Source organism: Myripristis murdjan, chromosome 12, assembly GCF_902150065.1.
Source record: "Myripristis murdjan chromosome 12, fMyrMur1.1, whole genome shotgun sequence".
In the NCBI taxonomy this organism is placed as follows: Eukaryota; Metazoa; Chordata; class Actinopteri; order Holocentriformes; family Holocentridae; genus Myripristis; species Myripristis murdjan.
Window position 1 is genome coordinate 31,926,589 of NC_043991.1, and position 22,644 is coordinate 31,949,232.

Below are 22,644 nucleotides of genomic sequence, written 5' to 3' on the forward strand. Positions count from 1 at the left end.
TTTACATTATAATTTCTATAGGCTACAGTCCTGTATTATATTTGAAACATACAGTAATTTAATCTGTAATTTGAAAAGTGTTTGACAATGCAATTTGCTGCTGAGTTTCTCCTGACTTTTTCCTCAGCACATATAGTAACCTGTAAACCGGAAAAGGAACACTCTACTGATTGCACTTGTTTAGTTTCTTATTGTTTGTTTTTACTGCTGTTCTCTTCCAAACATGCAGCTTTTCAAAAGCTTCACAAAATCTGATATGATAGATTGTTCTGCATTTTTGTGTATCATAAATTGCAGATTTTTTTTTTTTTAATATCAGGTTTTTAAGATCAGTTTCTTCCAGCTACTTTTTACTCACTCACTCAATCTCAATGCATTGCCTTTTTGTGCAGACATTTTTCAGTGTCACATCTGCATCACTAACCAGATGAATGTGCATTAGATACTGTGTTGTTATGTTAGGAAAGGCTGCAGCACAATGGACTATATCTGGCTTTAGTTGGTGCCAAATCAATAAATAATCAGTATATTTTTTGGTATGTCACTTATTGCTATTAAAAGCTGTGCCAGGGAGCAGGAAACAGAATCTTGAGACATTATGACCATATCCAGCTAAGGTAGAACCTGTCACCAGGATTGATGGGGCTCATGGTACCTGGAGTGATCCAGGAGACGTGTGTTGTGTGATTGGGCTCTTCAAATCATTGATTGTCTGTCTTCAAAGGGCAACACCACACCATAATCTATGAGCTATCCACACATAAACACAGGGGGCTCTAGTTTCGCAGACCAGGCGAGGCGGGGGTGCAGTGCAGCTGTGCTTCGCCAACTGGGTGTGGCCAGGCGGATTTTGAAAGTTTGGCAGGCCATGCTCGGTGGTGCAAGTACTCCGCCATCCCTCCTACCGGCGCAAGGGAGGAGAGAAGGCGTGGAGTTGGTTTGACACAACGATTCACTTTAAACCAATCAAATGCGTAAGTTGTTATGATGTCATCTCCGAACCTCCAGAAGGCGTCTTCAGATGGGCCAGAATGAAAGTTTTAATACATCTTTCCTGGACGTTGTTACAACTTCATCTCTGAACCTTCAGAAGACGTTGTAAAGTTTCAGAATTTTTTTTTTTTAATGCTTATGCTTGCCACCCTTGTGACCGCGTGGACATACGCTTACCTGCCAGCCCTATGCTGTCTGTAAGTTATGTAGGGTTGTTGTCGTTGCTTGAACCCGGGTCTCCTGCATGGCAGGCAGAGACACTAACCATTGTGCTATAATTGAAGCTTCTGTAGCTCAAATGAAAAATGAGGCTCTATAAATCACACAGCATGCACGAGAGAACTGTTTTTTCCTCAATTACAGTAAGTCCAAGCAGAAATAAAAGGTATCATGAGAAAGGTAAGGCTTTGGGCTTTCAAACTGTGACAAAATTATTTTCTAACTCCTAAAAATGTATGTGTTTTTGCGAGTTGAGAAAGTGTGTGTTTCGCCTTCTCTCCCCAGATTTTGGGTTCCAGATATAATGGGAGTCTATGGGGGAGAGAGCTGGCACTCCTGCCTCGTTAAGTGTCACCGTTTAAAAAGTTGAAGCTACTTTGCTTTTGTATTTACATTTTTCAAAGCAAAACTAGTTTTCCTACTACTTTACCTGAAATTTTTGCATGTGGAGTTAAAATAGTGGCCAGTGGAGCAATTTTAAGACAAGATTTTTGGGTGATTTTCCAGGGCTGCTCCACTCTAGCCATCAGGTCTCTCACTCTAGCTCACGCAATACACGGCCAAAGAATGACTGAGCTGTGAGGCTTTGAAAATGCATTGGTGTTGGCGGGTTCCCCATTATTTGTAAGTGAAGGTGAAAATTGCAATTTAAACGTAAATTACGAAAAATCGCAGTGTTGGATCAGTTTGAAAATCTCCTCAACGTCTATCCTCGACTAGTTCTGGCTGTCTGTTAACGTCCAGAATTGGGCCAGGCTGAACAACATCACTCATGTCATGTTTCAACTAAATATGGACGTCTTATTGACGTTCAGATTATGTTCTGGACAGACTGACGTTATATCTACTTCTTTTGGACATCCATGGACGTTGCTTGCTTAGTGGGGCATGTTTGTTTTGCAACTTTCGACTCCATCACTTACTGGTGCAACAACACACTAGAGATTAAAACAAAATCCGGTTCATGAAAGCTTTTACATTTGCTGTTCTAAACGCCCAGAGTCTGGCAAGGAACTGATGCATTTTACATTTTCGATTTGTGTGGAATCAGGGTTTCCGTTAGAAAAAATTGGCACCGGACAACGTGACCAGCAGTTTTTCAATTTACCGGACAAATGTTTGAAATTCCGGTCAAATATTATCTGAATTTACTGAGCTTAAAATTATATGCAGGCTATATAAGAATTTTATCAAGGCATGTCAATTTATAGCGTAATCTTTTTATTGAAAAGTAGGCTGTATCAAATTAAATGAGTGCCGTCAATTGACTCAAGTGCGTAACTTCTAAAATAAATAAATAAATATTGCACAAGCCTGTGCTCTTTTAACATGAACATTGCATACAATTGCAAACAATTGCAACTACAATTTGCAAACAACAACAAAAACTGGCTCATACCATTTTAATAACGTAGCTTGCTGCCAACTTGAAATCAAATAGATGCAATAAAAATTTAATTCAGCAGCTGAATTAAAATCAAAAGTCTCTCTGCAACTTGCAATGTGCATCAGTCTTGTGACCTTGTTCTCCCCCAGGCGACTTCGCTGCGCTGTTTTGATCCGGTTCTGCAGAGAAAAACCTCTCTCTCTCTCTGGTACACTGGAGACAGGGATCACGCAGGCTATTTTTTAAAAAATAAATAAACAAAATTATGTTTAAATTGACTGTTTTAACAATTCAAAATGTGCTTATATGGAATATTTTCACCGGACATTTAACAGTTACCGGATTTTACCAGTCATAGTCCGGTGATTACCGGATAACGGAAACCTAGTGTGGAATATTTATATATATGGAAGAACTGTGTAGTTAACACGAGCAGCACCAGACACCATGACTGGAAAAAAGACATCACCATATTGGACACATTGTTTGACTGACAGGTGATCAGATTGGGTTTCCATGACATATGTCAAACGGTGCCAATCTCCTTTGATCTGACATCAGTTGTGACGGGACAGTCGATATGGAGATACATTTATGTGCTGATTGAGATAGTAGCATTGAATAGTGGTTTTTGTGGGTATTTATTGCATTGTTAATGTGCTTGACAATCTGTGAGGTTTTGGTGACGTGTGCGCACTGCCCGCCTGTCAGCCAAAATTCCACTGCGCCAGCCCCGCTGTGCCAGTAGACGTGGTTTCAGTCGGCGAGCTTTTGCCGCACCTCGGCGAAGCCTTTCGGCATGAAACTGTCACTGCGCCAAGCTGAATCTGTCAACACCTCCCCCCGCTGCAATGCCACTCCCATTTCGGCGCACCTCGGTCTGCGAAACTTGCAAACCGCCCGCCTCTCGCGTTTTGCTGGTCGAAACTAGCTCTGCGCGGGGTTCGCCTCACTGCGCCACCCTGCGCTGCGCCGGGAAACTAGAGCCCAGGATAGGTGGTGTAGGTTCATTGTGTCCTAAGTAAATTACCGTAACGTTTTTCTTTTTACCGACAATTTTAGAAAACAAATGTTTTACCTTCTTGACAGTTTCGGCATGAATCTTCCGCCTTCATCAGAAGCGTCACCAGAATGTTAGATGGTGGCGATGATCAGTGATGGCTGATTTCATTTTTTCCTGTTGTGCTTTCTCTGAGAAAGCACAATTTTCCTGTTGTGCTTTCTCTGAGAAAGCACAACAGGAAAATATGAAATCAGCCATCACTGATCATTGCAGAACGGAAAATCACATTATGAATTGGGAGGAGGCAAAAGTCGTGCACACGCAGGAGAACCGCTACCAACGGTGGATTATGGAGGCAGTGGAGATTAAAAAAACGTGCAAGCAGGACAATGAACCGGGACGAGGGAGCATATATGCTGTCGCACACCTGGGCCGCAGTCCTAGGGAGGCGAACTGACAGCAGGAGGCGTGACCGACCTGTCAAATTTGACAGACAGGTCACACCTGGCACGTCACCATCTAACATTCTGGTGACGCTTCTGATGAAGGCGAAAGATTCACGCCGAAACTGTCATGAAGGTAAAACATTTGTTTTCTAAAATTGTCCGTAAAAAGAAAAACGTTACGGTAGAGCCCAGGATGTCTGTCTGTTCAAGTCCAACATTAAAATGACTTCTTGGCATGCACCCTGGCAACAGTTTCCATGCACCCTGGCAACTACTCAACCACTGTGTGTGTGTGTGTGTGTGTGTGTGTGTGTGTGTGTGTGTGTGTGTGTGTGTGTCAGTAGGGGTTGACTAAGGAAAGAGAAGAGACATCTAGTTATCAAATTATTTTGAATATGTTTTAGGTTTTCCACAGACCAGTCAATTATTTATTTGCTGTTTGTTAGTCTGCAAATGTATTGCTTTACATCATAGAAGTGATGGAAGTTCCAGATCTTGTCCTCATAGATCTCTTCCAGTTCTGGATATTTCATAGGATTTCAGATTCAATCTTAGTATCATAATGTAGAGATAGCTACAAGTTGAGCCACATATTGTGTATTCCTTTGTGTAAGACTCCAGTATTTGATTTGTCAGATGGGTGCATGTATGCTTCAGCAAAGCTCTGAATTGGGCCCTTTATTTTTAACCCTGTGTCATCCTCAACCAAAGCTATATTTTCTCTGCTTGGCTGTTTTTGTGTCTCATCTCTCCTGTATCCACAGGTGGAGAACATTCTTTTGCATGACAAGGGTCATTATGTGCTGTGTGACTTTGGAAGCGCCACCAACAAGTTCCAGAGCCCACAAACTGAGGGAGTGGCCACAGTGGAGGAAGAAATAAAAAAGTTTGTGTTATTAATTGTTTTGGACCCTTAAGGGAACACATGCTGTACTTGCATTGCAATGCACTGCAGCTGAATTGTGTTATGGCAACTGCTCATTCAGCTTTAATCATTACAAACACATACCTCTGTCTTTTATAATTAGTCGTTCTTGGCATCTTACAGGTACACCACTTTATCATATCGTGCCCCTGAGATGGTGAACCTCTACAACAACAAGATTATCACTACTAAAGCAGATATCTGGGTGAGTGAACTTGAGTTTTTGACATTTCTCCTCTAATAATCCCTATAGAATTATTAGATTAGATAGATCGTAGATACCCACCAAAATAAATCTGTGATAAGATGTTTTTAGATTGTTGGTCCATCTAAAGTAAGTGATAATTGTGAATTCGTTTTGGTTGGCAATACATTTGCAATATCAGCAGGGGCTATACAAGCTGTCTCCTGAAATATCAGTAGGAACAAATTAAAATAGATAGATAGATAAATAGAACTTGTTGTAGAATCCCCAAAGGGAAATTCAAGTGTCCAGCTCATAAAAAACAACCATGCTTACAATCATACATACAATCAAATAGTAAAATAATGCATATAAATAGAATTAAAATGTTACTAATTGTTGTTTTACATATTGTATGCTTGTTAACAGTCTGTTGTTGTGTCATGCTTCTTGTACCTCAGTTAGTTGTTCTACCTATCTTTTGCAACATCAACCTGGCAGGGACTACAGATGCAAATAGCCTGATGGCTAAATCTGGTGCATTTTATGCAACGCATGTGATTAATGTATATTGTCCCTTTTAAATAAATAAATATATAAATAAATAAGTTTAAAATAGCATAATTAGAATTAAAATAGTCCATTGCACAAGCAAGGATTTGACGGGGGCAGTGTGTGTGATTCAGGAGCTGATTGCCGTGGGGACAAAGGATTTCCTGATGCGCTTGTTTCTGCAGTGCAGTTAGAGGAGCTTAGTGCTGCAGCTGCTCCTCTGTCGGGAAAAAGAGGCTGTGGAGAGGGTGCCTGCTATCGTCCATTATAGCTTTCTGTACGTTCAGTGTATCTCTCTCCATCACAGATTGTATAGTCCAGCCTCCTGCCAAGCACTGAGCTGGCTTTTTTCACCAGCTTGTCAAACTGCTTGGTGTTCTTGCTTCCCCAGCACCACTGCAGAATAAAAAAGGGCACTAGCCACCACAGTTTGATAAAACATGTGCAGCAATTCGCTGCACACATCAAAAAGGACCTAAGCGTCCATACTGTTCCTTCCTGTAGAGGGCATCGATGATGGAGACCAGTCCAGCTTGTCATCCATAAGGACGCCCAGGTATTTGTAAGTGTGCACCACTTCAGTGTCCTCCCCTAATATGGAGACTGGTGGAAGGGGTGTCTTATCCCTCCTAAAATTCACCACCATCTCCTTAGTTTGGGAGTATTAAGGTGGAGGCAGCACTTGCTGCCCCAGTCCCTGAAGGCCTCCACAAGGTCCCTGTATTCCTGCTCCTGCCCATTCCAGATACATGCCACTATAGCTGTATCATCAGAATATTTTTGTAAGTGATAGGACTCAGAACTGTACTTAAAGTCCACTATGTACAGTGAGAAGAGGAATGGTGCTAAAACGGTCCCCTGTGGGGCCCCAGTGCTGGTTTTGACCATCCCAGAGACACAGTCCCTGGGCCTGACAAATTGAGGCTGTCCTATCAGTAGTTATCCAAGTGGTCAGGGAGTGATCCACCCCTATCCCCATCAACTTGTCTATGTATGAGGTATAAGGGGCTGGATGGTGTTAAATGCACTGGAGAAATCGAAGAAAAGATCCTCATGTAGCATCCTGGCTCCTCAAGATAGGTGTAGGCCCGGGGCAACATATAGAGGACAGGATCCTCCATTCCAATGGCCACTCTATCAAACCTGTTAAAAAACAGGGTGAAGTTGTTGGTCTTGTTCACATCACCATCCATGACCTGGCTGCCCTTCTTTGAGTAGCCTGTGATGTTTCTCATTTTCTCATTTCCTTCCTCTCTTGTAGAGCTGCAGCTATCGAATATTTTAGTAATCGAGTATTTGACCAAAAATTCTGTCGAGTAATCGAGTAATCGGATAAAATGCGTTTTTGCCAAGATAAAGAGCAATTTTTATATATATACAGTACAGGCCAAAAGTTTGGACACACCTTCTCATTCAATGCGTTTTCTTTATTTTCATGACTATTTACCTTGTAGATTCTCACTGAAGAAATCAAAACTATGAATGAACACATGTGGACTTATGTACTTATCAAAAAAAGGTGAAATAACTGAAAACATGTTTTATATTCTAGTTTCTTCAAAATAGCCACCCTTTGCTCTGATTACTGCTTTGCACACTCTTGGCATTCTCTCCATGAGCTTCAAGAGGTAGTCACACACACACACACACACACACACCTCGGCATGAGCACACAGCAACGCAGGAGGAGAAAAACTAACGCGCGGTTGTGCCACATTAAAAATAGCCCGTGCGAAACACCACGGATTTATATATTTTTTAATTTATTTATTTATTAAACGATTCTTCGAGGCAGGAAAAATTACCCGAGGCAAAAAAAGAATCGAGGTACTCAATTACTTCAAGTAATCGTTTCAGCTCTAATCTCTTGTGTTGTTCTGTTGCAGCTTACTCTCCATTTTCCTTTTGTAGTCCACCTTTGTGTCCTTCAGACTCCTCTTCAGCTCGCGGTGTACATGTCTGAGCTTCTCCTTGTTTCCCTCTTTGAACACCTGCTTTTTCTGATTGAGGAGCACCTTGATGTTACTGGTAACCCAGGACTTATTGTTGTCGAAGCAGCATACAGTCTTTACTGGTATTACAGTGTGTGACTCCAGTAGTACGGACCAGTCTGTGCATTCGAAACAGTCCCTGAGAGACTCTCTGGCCTCCGGGGACCATTTCCTGAATGAATGGGTGGTTACAGACACTTTTAATACACAGGGTTTGTATGTGGGCTGGAAGGTGACCAGATTGTGATCTGATCTGCCAAGAGGTGGTAGAGCAGAAGCACTGTGCGCCTCTTTGGCGTTTGCATAAAACAAATTGAGTCTTATTTTCCCTCACTGTTCCAACCCAGTCAGATGGGAGGTGAGAGTTGTGCTGTTAAAATCCCCCGTTATTGCAATAAATGGAGGAACGTAGTTCTAGACCCCTTGTTTTTTGCTGTCGCAATCTAACCCTAACCCAAACAAGGCGTCTAACCCTAACCCTAACCCTAACCCCAAAACAAGGGGTCTAGAATCGTCCAGTAGTTGGCACTGTCGCAAAAAACAAGGGGTCTAGAAGCGCAGGTCCAGAACTGTGGGTCTGAATCTGCAGTCTCTGGGTCTGCAGACACATACTATTGAATGAATGCACTAGGATGCTGGGTCTGAACTCTCGCAACAGTCTCGTGGATGATGTTGCACGCAACTGCCGCTACTGCCCATGGCAGGATGTAAACAACGATGGCGACGATGTATGAAAACTCCCTCTGTGCATAATATGGTCTAAGACCAACTGCCAGCACTTCAGTGTCCTGACAGCAGGTCATGTCCTCCACCATAACATGTCTAGGATGACACAATCCATTGTTTACAAGCAGAATCAGCCCCCATCTTTGCTCTTGCCTCTCGCCTTCGCGTCTTTGTCAGGTCTCACAGTGGAGAAGTCAGTTAAGTCCATACAGGAGTCGGACATGTTGTCATTAAGCCATGTCTCTGTGAAGCACATGAGACTACACTCCCTGTTGAGTCGCCGGTACCTCACCAGTGCCAGCAGTTCGTTACACTTGTTGTTTAGGAAGTTCACATTCCCGATCTGGACTGACGGCAGAAACGGCTTGTATTTCCATCTCCTAGCCTTTAGCTTAGCACCGGCTCTGCAGCCACGGAGCGACTTCCTCGGCTCAGACGGAATCGGGTGCATGTCCCTGTTTCTGGCTCTCTTCAGAGACAGAAGGTCATTTTTCGTGTGCATTATTTTACTCAAAGCTATATACATCACGTTGGAACGGACTAACATCCGCAAAAACTCACTCAAACACCCAAAACACGGATATGTGAAGATTTATCTTTCTATTTGTAGCAAATGCATGCAGTTCAAATGGTCCCGCCTGTTTCCCGAACACAGGATCTGATGTACTGCCTATTATGCTATAGAGGGTGAGTGCCTATATTCAGTGGCTTCTTCATTTGTTTCTTATCCCCTTTCGGGCCAACAGCTTGCAGGTTCATGCAGGGTTTAGTGGTTCAGTTACTGTGTGAATGTTAGAATAGGCTTCTTCTTTCATCTCATCCAATTATTTTAGACATTTGATATCAACAAGAAGCTAACAGGACAGCTGACCCTGCTGGTTTGATGTGGTCAGCTCAGCAGTTCAGAAAAGGATTCAAGGATTCAAGGAACTTTATTGTCATACCAGTTCACACTTACATGCTAGTGGTACGAAATTAGCACTCAGGTCCCGGTATAAGCCAACCCCCCCCCCCCCCCCCCCCCCCCCCCCCCCCCCTCGAAAAAGACCAGAAAAAGAAGTGTAAATATAAGTGTAAATATAGAATATAAGATATATAAGATATATAACAGTATATAAATATATATATATAGGTATAAACAGTATATATAAACAGTATGTGTGGATATAAACAGTATGTAAACTATAACAGTATATGTAAATAAATGTAAACAGCATGTATAAATGTAAATAAAAATAAAAATATAAATAGTATATATATAATAAGTATAAATAAACAGCCTATATATATAAGTAAGTAGTATATGTATAATAAATAAATAATAAATATAATATATATATATATATATATATATATATATATATATATAAGCAGTAAATATAAAAATATAGAGAAAAATATAAACAGCCTATGTAAATATAAACAGTATATATATATATATATATATATATATATATATATATATATATATATATATATATATAAATATGTATATATAATATAGACAGTGTAATATAGAATGGACCAAGCCACAGAACCTGATGCCCGGGACTGGGATTCATGGAACTGTTGGACTTGGTCAGTGCAGAATTAGCTTAGTGCTAAACACGCATGTTAGTAATATTGCACTTATGGTGGAAAGTGATTTGTGCAGGTGAAGGGAGAGAGAGAGAATGAGATGGGAGACTACAGAGCATGGCTCGAGTACAACAGTCTGACAGCTGCAGGGAAGAAGCTGTTTCTGAGCCTGGTGGTCTTACTCTGGATGCTCCTCAGCCGCCTGTCTGAGGGGAGGGGCTGAAACAGACTGTGAGCGGGATGGGTGGAGTCCTTCAAGATGCGGAGGGCCCTCCCCCTGCATCGTGAGGTGTAGAGGTCCGAGGTGGTGGGAAGGCTGCTCCCTACAGTCCTCTGTGCAGCCTTCACCACCCTCTGCAGAGCCTTCCTCTCAGCAGCAGTGCAGCTGCCGTGCCACACGGTGATGCAGGTGCAGAGGATGCTCTCCACCGCACAGTGGTAGAAGCTCCTCAGGACGGAGCTCCCCAGTCCAGCCTTCCGCAGCTTCCTGAGGAAGTAGAGACGCTGGTGGGCCTTCCTGACCAGACGGGAAGTGTTGGCGCTCCAGGTGAGGTCACTGGATATGTGCACACCCAGGTACCTGAAGCTGGAGACCACTTCCACAGCTGCTCCTCCGATGTGCAGGGGAGGGAGAGGGCGTTTGTCCCTTCTGAAATCCACCACCATCTCCTTCGTCTTTTTCACGTTGATGCAGAGGTTGTTTTCACTGCACCACTGCACCAGGTGTTCCACCTCCTCTCTGTATTCGGACTCATCGCTGTTAGTGATGTGTCCCACTACTGCTGTGTCGTCTGCAAACTTCACTATATGACAGCTGGGGTGTCTCGCCGAGCAGTCATACGTCAGCAGAGTGAACAGGAGGGGGCTCAGCACACAGCCCTGTGGCGAGCCAGCGCTGAGGGTGATGGGGGAGGAGACGGTGTTGTGGATCCTGACAGTCTGAGGTCTGTTGGTCAGGAAGTCCAGGACCCAGTTCCCCAGTGTGGAACTCAGTCCGAGGGAGGAGAGCTTCTGCACCAGGGTCTGAGGGATGATGGTGTTGAAGGCAGAGGAGAAATCCAGGAAGAGCAGACGGACGTAGGAGTTCCTGCTCTCCAGATGGGTGAGGGTTGTGTGGACCACCGATGAAATGGCGTCATCGGTGGAGCGGTTTTTCCTGTAGGCATATTGATGGGGGTCCACAGTGATGTCGATGGAGTCCTTGATGTGGGCCATGACCAGCCTTTCAAAGCACTTCATGACTACCGGGGTTAAGGCTATGGGTCGGTAGTCATTTAGACATGTCACTGTGGAGCACTTGGGGACAGGGACAATTGTGGCAGTCTTTAGGCAGGTGGGGACAGATGACAGTGACAGTGAGGTGTTAAAGATGTCCTTCAGCACCTCAGACAGCTGGTGTGCACAGTCCCTCAGTACCCGTCCTGGGATGTTGTCAGGGCCTGCAGCTTTGCGGGGGTTGATTCCCTGGAGGGTCTTCCTCACGTCTGCAGTGGTCACACTGAGGGGCGTGTCACCGGGTGGTGGTGTGAGTCTGGTGCTGGGGGGGGGGTGTCAGGGTCCTCAAAGCGGGCGTAAAAGTGGTTGAGTGCATCTGGCAAGGAGGGGTCCCTTGGGCATTGTGCATCCCTGGTGTTGTAGTCCGTGATGCACTTGATGCCTTTCCACATGCGCCGGGGGTCATTGGTGGTGAAGTGACCCTGGATTTTTTGGGCGTATGTGGCTTTGGCCCTCGCAATGCCTGCATTCAGTCCTTTCCTCGCCTCTCTGAGTGCTGATGCCTCACCTGCCCTGAACACAGCATCCCTAGCTTTCAGCAGCGCTCTCACCTCAGCATTCAGCCAGGGCTTCTGGTTCGAATAGCAGGTTACTGTCCTGGTGGTGGTGACATCATCAGTACACTTAGAGATGAAGCCAAGGACGGAGGAGGTGTATTCCTCCAGGTCCACCTCTCCCTCATACGTAGCTGCCTCTCTGAAGACCTGCCAGTCTGTGCACTGAAAACAGTCCTGGAGCACAGAGGCTGCATCCCTGGGCCACACAGTGACTGTCTTCTTTGTTGGCCTGATCCGTCTCAGCAGGGGGCGGTATGCTGGCGCCAGCAGGATGGAGATGTGGTCGGAGAGACCAAGATGGGGGCGGGGAAGCGCTCTGTATGCACCGCGAACGTTGCTGTACACACAGTCCAGAGTGTTGTCTCCCCGTGTGAGAAAGGTGACATGCTGGTAAAAACTGGGCAGAGTGTCCGTCAGTTTCACGTGATTGAAGTCCCCCGCAACCACGTAAAAGGCCTCCGGGTGCTTTGATTGCAGCGAGCTAATGGTGTCGTGTAGCTCCTTCAATGCTTCGTTAGCATTAGCACCCGGCGGGATGTAAACACTGGTGACGAACACCGCGGTGAACTCTTGAGGCAAATAGTACGGCCGACATCTCACAGTCATCAGTTCTATCGCCTCAGAGCAGTGTTTTCACCAGTCCACTGTTTGTGCACCAACCTTCATTCACGTACACACACAGTCCTCCTCCCCGTGTTTTCCCCGACCGGTAGTCGCGGTCCGCTCTGAAAAGCTGCAGGCCGTCTATGTGGAAGGCTGAGTCCGGCATGTTGTTGTTTAGCCATGTTTCCGTGAGTCAAAGAACAGCACAGTTCCTCATCTCTGCAGAAACACTCAGCCTCAGACGTAACGAGTCCACTTTATTATCCAGTGAGCGGACGTTGGCCAGAAAGAGAGTTGGAATCGGCGGTCTGCTAGCCTTTAGCTGGGCTAGCGCACCCGCCCGCTTCCCCCTCTTCTGTTTACGGGCACACCGCTTCCTCTTGCCCGCTGCTTGCCGTACTCTGCTGCGCCACTCCTTTGTCCTGAGGAGGCGCTCTCTTCCGAGTGCAGATTTCAGCTTCGGTGAAATTGTAGAAACCAAACTGTCTCTGATGACCAACAGTTCGGTTGAGCTGTACCTTACACGCGAGTTTAGCACTAAACTAGTGCTAAAAGCGGCCTCAAAGGTCGGTAAAAAAGACTTAATCCCGGGAGCTCGAGAAGCCGCTGCACCACTGCGCGCCGCCATCTTGCCTCAAAACACTGTATCCATGATCAGAGAGTATTGGTGTGGCTGTCCCTCCTAACAGCCTGCTCAATAGTTCAGAAATGGTTTGTACAGTCAATCATAGGCTGAAGGGGCAGCTAGCCCTGTGGTGTGAACTGGGAAACTCAGCAGTTCAAAAACAAAATTGTACCAGTAATCATGGCCTCAAGGAATGGGTGGCCCTGCTGGCTTGACATAATAATAAACTTAATTTGTATAGCACTTTTGAAAACAGTAACAAAGTGCTTTACAAAACAAGTTAAAATAGTTCACACTGTCAAGATAAGAACAATATAAAATAAAAACAAACATAATATGTACAACATAAGACCGGATAAAACAAAGCATATAATAAATACAGTGAAAGTGAGTGATTTAAAAGAAGATACAGGGTCCTTACACCAAGTGCAAAGCTGTGTCTTTGATGGTTTCTTTGCTAGTTTCCAACCAATGCATTTGTCATTTTCCCATCCAGTGCCCACTTTGTGTAAATAGCAAATACATTTCTGTCCATCTGAGCTCCCATGGGCTTGTTAGTCTTAAAATGAGGAGTGGTCAAGCACATTGTTGATGCATCACCATCTTGAGGCAGTTGAAACTGATTGTGTAATTGACTAGCAAAAAGGAGATCTGAAGTCAGTGGCGTATTATTTCACTGTTATTTTAAGGATTATCAAGATAGTAATGTGTGCCTACATAGGCGGTGAACAACGTGTGTACACTCTGCTTGTTCCACACACAGGGACACCTGCTTCACTGCTGTTGCTGTAGATATGCTAGTGCACTTTTACTTCATGCACGAGCACATGTTTCCTCTGCAGCGTGTTCCTTCTTACCTGTCAAATTCACTGTTAAAACAGAAAACCACCAAGGATCAAGCGAACATGGCTTTTAAAGGGAATGGGAAATGATGCTATGATTGGTTTATTGCGTGTTACACCCAAAACATACCCATGATTAACTAAGAGAGAAGTACAACCCTTGCACTTGGTGCAACCACCCTTTTTTTCCACCATTAAAATAGCATAAGTGGACTTGCACATGCCTTAAATGCACTTGTGCCATGCTCTTCAAACCATGGATCATTAAAATAAAGCCCATAAAGTTTGCTAATTTGAGCAGTACAGCTGTAGGGCTCTAACAGAGAAACACCCATTTTTTCTTTGTAACAAGGCGGGCTGTGGGAACAGTTAAGAGAGTCCTAACATGAGGAGCGCAGGCAGAAGCTCATAGGTCATGAGCAGGCACAAATGGAATCCACGCCCGTGGTGCTCTGACAAAAACTCTGCTGAAATTCCGCGGAATTGGAACACAATAGTGTTGCAGCACCGATTGCAGTGTACCTAAATGCATCTCGCCCCTCCGCCCCTTGTCTATGGCTAATATCATGTCATGAGGTGGAACAACAGAGGAGAAGCAACTTCTTTTAACAACTAAAAGATGTCGAAATATCACTCCGCAGAATCCCACAGATTTTTCTCCTGAATCATCACAGAAAACCAGAAAATAGTCTGCAGATTACGTTTGGGTGTGGTCATGAGTAACTCTAAAATGTAGGTAGGGGCAAGGCCATGTAGGGCTGTAAAGAAATTAATAAAAGTTTAAAATCGCCCTGAATACAGGGAGTTAAAGTAGTCTATATAATGGATGGATGGATAATTTTCAATACAATACAATAAAATTGTATTGTACTGCATTTGTATTTCAATTTATTATTATTTGTAATGTGTCAAATTATAACAAAAGTTATCTCAAGGCGCTTTACAGAGACCCAACAGATTTTGGCCATCCCATGAACCAAAATCTTCCCATGAACAATCAGAGGGTGATAGTGTTGAGGAACAAACCCCTTTATAAGAGCAACTTTCCTGTTCACATATTTCCTATTCACATATTTTGCTTTTGTCATGTTTATTTTCCTTTCTCTTCCAGGTTCTTGTGCCACGTTTTTCTTCACAAATAAAATTGCACTTACCAGATGATGTGCATAACTGATGACAGTAAAGTAGAAACATAAAGACAAAACAAAGCCCAACTTATACTGCTATCACTCAGCAGTCAAAAAACAGTGTGGCTACAAACCAAAGAACCCTGACTTCATGTCAGCCCAACTCTTATATACCAGCTGGCACAATTACTGCCTCAATCAGCTGATTGTCAAATGGGAGTGTCTATCCTACCAACTGTGGCAACAATTCACAAACATACCGCAATCATAATTTTGGCTGCAACAACCCTTTAACAGGGAAAAAACATTGATCATAACCCAGCTCTGGGAGGACAACCATCTGCCTCCACAATTTAGAGAGAAAGAGAGAGACAGAGAGACAGAGAGGGACATGAAGATAGAGCAGGACAGGAATCTAATGCAGAACATAGTACAATGCAAGTTCCACACAGAGATGTATAGTCATAATTAACTGTGACAACAATAATAAAAATTTAAAAAATAATATTACCTTCCGCAGCAGCTTGGGTTCGAATCCCCAGGCCATTTACTGCATGTCATCCCCCATTTCTCCCTTGCCTTTCCTGTCTCTCTACTGTCACTATCAAATAAAAAATAAATAATATTACTTGGTGATTTGTACATCAAAGCAGAGCATGGCATGGCATGACATGACATGACACACCCAGCAGTGCAGAAGCTTCATGGTTGTACGGTTTTATTAAACTAACTACCTTAATTTAATAACTCCCACCGTAAAGGGTGTGCTTGGCTGATGAAACAGTGTCCTACTCAAGCTTAGACCATCTGATTACTGCCGTTTACAAGTTTTATTTCACACGCACATTCACATATACATTGCATGTGCTATGCTAACTAACTAACACCAGTACAGTAACCGTGTCGTTCGCCAGGTAATCAACTGAAATGACACACATACACATAAAACAAAACATCAACAACACGGACATATTATCCACTATATAATCTGCATACATGGACATAATCGTGATATCTAACATAGGTGTAACTTTGTAAAACATTTCTTAACTCACCAGCTCAGCTTCACCAGTCAAAGCGAGAATAAGCTACCATAAGCAAATCCGACAGGTTAGCATACGCACAGACGGGACCACATCACATATCACACCAAAATAAAATACAGGGGTGATAAACTGTATATGATCGCTACTACCACAAGAGGGCACTGTAAACCACAACAAATGCAAAAGTGGCAGAAAATACACTAAAATGTTTGAAAATGGGAAAACTCCACACAATGGTATCAGCAAAAGGCAAGCCAAACAATGAAATCAGGAGGTGAAAACATTATAAATGATTTCCTACTTCTGCCACCATATCTTTGCCATCATACTTGGCAAGGTGGCTTCATACTGTGGTGACATAATGCTTCTCTGTGCGGCAGAACTACCCCCCTCAGAAATAGCAGCTACTTACAGTCCATTAGAAAGTCAAACTTGTAAAGCACACAAACCTTTATTCATTGTTTTTTACACAGAATTTGTTTTTAGAGCTCTTGTTTGTTCTTAATGTGTTTCTGTGTATATTTGATGACCTATCCCAAGCTGCATTAAAACTAATTCCAATCAACCTTATGTGATATGGTGATAAACTATTGAATTAAATGGATGATTATGATGAATTAAAACTACCATCATGACTAAATTTTGCTGGTTCATACCCCAAGTATTTTTTTAATCCCAGCTAAAACTATTGCCTGCCCTTCCCTGTTCTATTAGAAGCTGCCTTTCTGGCCCACTGTAAGCAGTGATCAAAATCCCTGCATTGTTGGGTAAACTGGATGTGACTTTAAATCCATGGCACACAACTTCTAATACCACTATTCTTTTATGGGTACAAATCTTTCAGGTTTGCCCTTAAAATCTCTGTGGGTTGTTAATTAGGTATTTGTTCTGTTACTCAAATAATTTTTTTCCTCATCTAATTCTGTGCGTGCGTGTGTGTGTGCGTGTGTGCGTGCATGCGTGCATGCGTATGTGTGTGTGTGTTCCTCCTCTAGGCACTGGGCTGTTTGCTGTACAAGTTGAGCTTCTTCACTCTGCCCTTTGGTGAAAGCCAGGTGGCCATCTGTGATGGCAGTTTCACCATTCCAGACAATTCCCGCTACTCCTATGATCTTCACTGCCTCATTCGTTAGTCCTTCTTTAGCATTAATTATTGTTTTAAGTAACACCAGTTTCAGGGCCCTATCTTGCGCCAGAGTCCCTAAACCCGTTATTTGAGGATTTAGCATTGCGTAAGAGGCGTTCCCCCGCAAAAGTTGCTATCTTGCGCTCCTACCGTTATCCGTAAAACACCTGCACTACCCGCTGTATTATGCATAAGCGTGGTTTGGGCATTACGCCAATTACACCAATCAGTGTGCCAGGTGCCATTGCCTTTAAGGGCAGGCTGCGCTATCCTAAATCTGCAAACCGAAACCTGTGATGGAGAGAGGGAGGTAGATTTTCTCAGGGGTTCAATTGAGCCTAAAGCAAGGTGGCTTTTTATATATATATTATATATTATATATTATATTATAGGCGAGTTAATTCGGGAGGTGGAGCCACATGTGTCCAAGTGGACATGTCACAAGGTTGTACTGATTGAGTAAAATCCCCAGGTCACACCACACACACACAAGAGGCAGAGGTGGAACTATGTGTAAACTAATTTATTGACAAGGTAGATTGGGCAAATAAAATATTAAAAATAAAAATATAGCACAGCTGCTGGCTTATGATAAAACAATAAAACACACTAGCGTAAGTGTCCAATTAAAACAGTCTTTCCTCTAAACAGTCTATATGAGTAATAGTGAGTCCATTCCGGCGGCATCCCAGTATCAGTTCGACCGCGTGCGTGGCGAGGCTCCGTCGGGGCGCACATTGAAGCCGCCTGGGCGCGCTCTTGTAAAAGCCCAAATCGGATAGCGGGTGCTCCTGAGCACCCACTTTCCCTAAAGTGTGTGCCCAAGATAGCAATTGTAGGGAAGGCGCATAAAACATGCCCACGGACACAACTCCAGGCGCAAATAACAGAGTCGGCATAATGTGTAGCGGGTAGTGTGGGTGCAAGATACCATTTAGGGATAGCGGAAGCTGCTAAATGCGCAATTCACGGGTAGCAGGTAGTGGTAACAGGTAGCGTGTGGCACAAGATAGGGCCCTCAGTCTTCCTGATGTCATTCTTGTTATTAATGTAGACTTGGGTGTCACTGGTGTCTAGTCATACTGTGTTTTGATTTAATCTTTTGTGATTCTTGTCACTCTCTTTTTTCTGTGTGGTGTTTGTCAGGATACATGCTGGAGCCAGACCCAGACAAAAGACCAGATATCTTCCAGGTGTCCTACTTTGCTTTTAAACTGGCTCAGCGAACTTGCCCTGTTCAGAATGTGAAGGTCAGTGTCTCCACATTGATGGCACATTTGGTCTGTCTTTGGTGGGAGTGGATTCTATCCTGTTGAATTTAGTGAGGTCTGCTTTGGCTTCAGTGCCTGACCTACATAAACAGCCTTAATGTTACACTATGGGGAAAAAGTTTCTGTATTGATACATAAGTTACATGAAAAAGGTTTTTTAGCATTAGTGGTCTTGTTTATTATCAAAACAGCCAGCTGCAACAGTCAGGTTTCCCCCACACTGTACAGCAGGTTTTCATGTCACAATGATGAATCTTTAGTTGAGGTGTGAATGTGTTGTTATAATGTCTCATGAAATGTTGTCTCTCCACCATTTGGATTGATGGTGATGTTATGGAATTTGTACACTGATTTCTGGTTTGAATGTATAAAAGTTTGAAAAATCTAATTTCCTGACACAAATTCATTAGGTCAAACAATTACTCCATTTACTGACTGAAGTAAATATTTATGACTCCTTTTAAGTGTTTTTGCATTTTTCCCCATAATCCAGAATTCTCCAATTCCTTCTAAACTTCCTGAGCCAATCAAAGCAAGTGAGGCTGCAGCAGCGAAAAAGACTCAGACTAAGCCTAGGTGAGCATGACCTACTTATTTTGTCTAGCCATTAAAGTTGTGAGTCTGTGTGGGTGGGTGTATGTGTGCTTCGTGGGTTTGACATATTCATCTACAGACAAGTGACAAATTGAAGTTAAAAACAACATAAAGTGCTTAAAGCCTTCATTACAAAGACAAATACACATTTGAGTGTGCAATGGAGCAAAAGCCATTGGCACTTTTATACAGAGATGTGTTAAGAAGAGTCATCCTTCACCATATTCTGGACAAGTGGGTGAGTGCATGTGTGGTGTCCACCAAGAGAACACTACAGTGAGGGGGTCCACTGGCTCTGTTATGCTGTCAGTTGTGAATTTTCCACTTGTTCCTTTGGAGAGAAGGCTCACTGCAAATCAGTACAAAGTTACTCTGAGGAATCAGCTTTATCCTCTGATGAAACATCTCTGTCATGGTAAGAGTGATCTTGGTTTGATGAGGATGAAAATGTTGTAAATCATTTGCTATGGCCTTCGTAGTCAAATCTCAACCCAGCTGAACAGCAATGGGAGATTTTGGACTTATCTCGTAGACAGCGCTCTCCATCAATATCATTAAAACGCCAAATGAGGGAATATCTTTTGAAAGAATGGTGTTCCATCCATCCAATAAAGTTCCAGATACTTGATGACACCATGCCAAGGCATGGCAGTCTTCACAGAGGATTTTCATTGATTGATCCCTCTCAACTAATTCTGACATTGTGACGATATCTCATTGCTCAAAGGCTTGCAAATTAATATAGTAATTTGACAGATATTTATTTTAATAGTATCAGGATTAAAATGAAGGCTAATATTTTTGTTCCCAGACTGACAGATCCAATTCCCACGACTGAAACTTCCATTACCCCGCGACAAAGGCCGAAAGCAGCCCATACTCAGCCTACCGCTGGCATTTTGCCCATCCAGCCTGCTGCCCTCACCCCTCGCAAGCGGGCTAATATCCCTGCTGGAGTAGCTCAGACCTCAGGTGTGTACTCGTTCTTTATCTATATAGGAAATTCATACTCATTCATGGTATCAGTAATCCGTTACAGCAATTCCAGTCCATACTGATTCAGATGTCACATAAATGGAGTTACATAGAAGGATACATGGGCCCTTGAATGATGCATACTTGGAGTTAATATGTAAATCAAGGCTCCTTCACCTTCATGAGAAGGGGATTTTGCCTAATGGCTCAAGTCCATTGGGTGTGTGTGTGTGTGTGTATGTGTGATTTTTACATACCTAAAGTCCTGCACTATATCTAATATGTCCATCAGACCCTGGTGCAAAACAAGAAATCTGCTGAAAAATGAATGCTAAAGTCATCAAATATCCGATATTCAATATCAAATTACTAATGCCTGTCTCACTGATAATTTGAAGCAGGCTTGGGGCACTGACCTTGGATAGTTCTGAACTGAAAATGACTGGGGTTCTATTTTGAGTCTGATTCACACCTCATCCTGTTGTGCTAGGCATTTTGTGTTACTCAGGTGAGCTCACCTAAAGAAAGTAACAACAGTTAGAAAAAACAGTAAGAAAAAATCAAAGAAACCCAGCATATTCCCTCTTGCTCTTGGTGACAGTGGCAAGGTAAAACTCCCCTTTAACGGGAAGAATCCTCAGGTAGAACCAGACTCAGGGTGTGCGGTCATCTACCTCATATGTATATGTGTGTGTGTGTGTGTGTGTGTGTGTGTGTGTATACATACAAACCTACATACATACATATCGGATGGATACTTTTTGAGATATGGCCAATTTATAATTTAGTGAGGGGGTTATGTGTCAATTTTGGTGTGATTTTTGCACGGCCTTATTTTTCCTCCATTTTCAGGTGTCAGTATCTCAGGAACTACACCACATCTGTCAAACATCATAACTGGTAGGCATGCCAACCCCTCAAAAATGGAAAAAAATTACACAATCCAGTGTCAGTGCACTGCTGTAGCCTAGAAATTTTCTTTGCCTTTTGGACTTGGTTTCCGTTTTATTTGGCTAATTCCACGATTCCGTCCGTGATTCTGTGATCGCGGAAATTATAGGGCCCTACCACTGTTATTAAAGATAGCGGCGCAGCTTGGTGGGCGTTATCCTGGTAATTTCTCTGCATGAGAAATACAAGCTGTGGCATGTGAGCGTGTGAACGGGTTGAAATGCGTGTGGCTCAGGCCCAATGCGTGAGACTTAAGAGCCCTGATAAAACATTATGAAACGAACTAACTATTGTTCTTGTCGTTCTCTTTGAAATATTACCACTCAGCAGACACTGTAGCAGCATATCACACGCCTCAGCTTCAAAACAAACTGCTGCATGCTGCCGTGTTCCACGCATGCGTCTGTCACAGACACAGACTTGGCCTGTAAACGTTGGTAGTTAATAAATACTGTTTTATTCTCATTTATTTTTAATCACTAATAGCCCATATATTGTAAATGTGATTAAAAATAACAATAAATATACATATGTATATATATTATTTATCCGATACCTGATCGGGACATAACGTCCAAGTCCCGATCGAGTCTGCAGTCACGTGATCGGAAATCGGGGCCGATCACGTTCGGGACAACCCTAGTTATGATGTTTGACAGATGTTTTTGTATATTCTGAAAGAGTGGGAATATATTCTAGATTCTATAGGAAGCCAATGTAAAGAAGCCAATATTGGAGTAATATGATCTCTTCTCCTAGTTTTAGTCAGCACATGTACAGCAGCGTTCTGGACCAGCTAGAGAGTCTTTAACGACTTGCTAGTACAGCCTGATAATGAGTTACAGTAGTCTAGCCTAGGGGTAACAAAGGCGTGGATTCATTTTTCTGCGTCACTCTGAGACAGGATATGCCGGACTTTTGAGATATTACACAGGTGAAAAAAGACAGTTTTAGAGATCTGTTTAATATGGGAGTTAAATGACAAATCCTCATCAAAAAAACTCCAAGGTTCCTTACCGTGGAACTAGAGGCCAAGGTAGTGTCGTCCAGAGTAACTGTATCATTAGAAACTGACTCCCTAAGGTATTTAGGGCCAAACACGATAACTTCAGTTTTTTCTGAGTTTAATACACTCCTGATCAAAATTTTAAGACCACTTGAAAAATTGCAAGAATTTACATTCTGGTCATGACAGTGTGGATACCTGACAGAAAATGACAGTGAATCCACATTTTTGCGAAGATTTGGGCTTTTAAAGGCTGTGGTCTTAAACTTTTGATCAGCTGATGAACAGCCTATTTCAGTTTAATGGTTGTTTGCAATAAATTGCTTACTCAAATTTATTTTTGTCTCACTCCCATTTCTTCTTTTTGCATTTTGAAGTTCTACTTAGAACCTTCTTAAGATACAACATTGCAAAATGTAAATTCTTGCAATTTCTGGTGGTGGCCATCCAGGCCTTTATATCCTTAAGGCAGGCTTGAAGTTTACTTAGCTGATGAGTTTCATTCAGCCTACGGATAAGTACAACTGAGTATCATCCGCATAACAGTGGAAATTTACGTGTTTACGGATATTACCTAAAGGAAGTGTATTGAAATTTTCGGATCTTGTGGATTGTAAAACTACACAAATTTTGTACAAAGCA

At 42.9% G+C, this 22,644-nt stretch overlaps 1 protein-coding gene across 1 annotated transcript in view; it reads left to right on the forward strand.

Moving 5' to 3' along the window:
• The window catches only part of aak1b (AP2 associated kinase 1b), a 100,523-nt gene that overhangs the window by 49,906 nt on the left and 27,973 nt on the right, over positions 1-22,644 (forward strand). The window contains exons 6-11 of the mRNA XM_030064751.1: positions 4,813-4,934; positions 5,097-5,178; positions 17,075-17,207; positions 18,352-18,455; positions 18,970-19,052; positions 19,882-20,042. Coding sequence (XP_029920611.1) covers positions 4,813-4,934; positions 5,097-5,178; positions 17,075-17,207; positions 18,352-18,455; positions 18,970-19,052; positions 19,882-20,042 — 685 coding nt within the window. The remainder of the gene's footprint in view (positions 1-4,812; positions 4,935-5,096; positions 5,179-17,074; positions 17,208-18,351; positions 18,456-18,969; positions 19,053-19,881; positions 20,043-22,644) is intronic.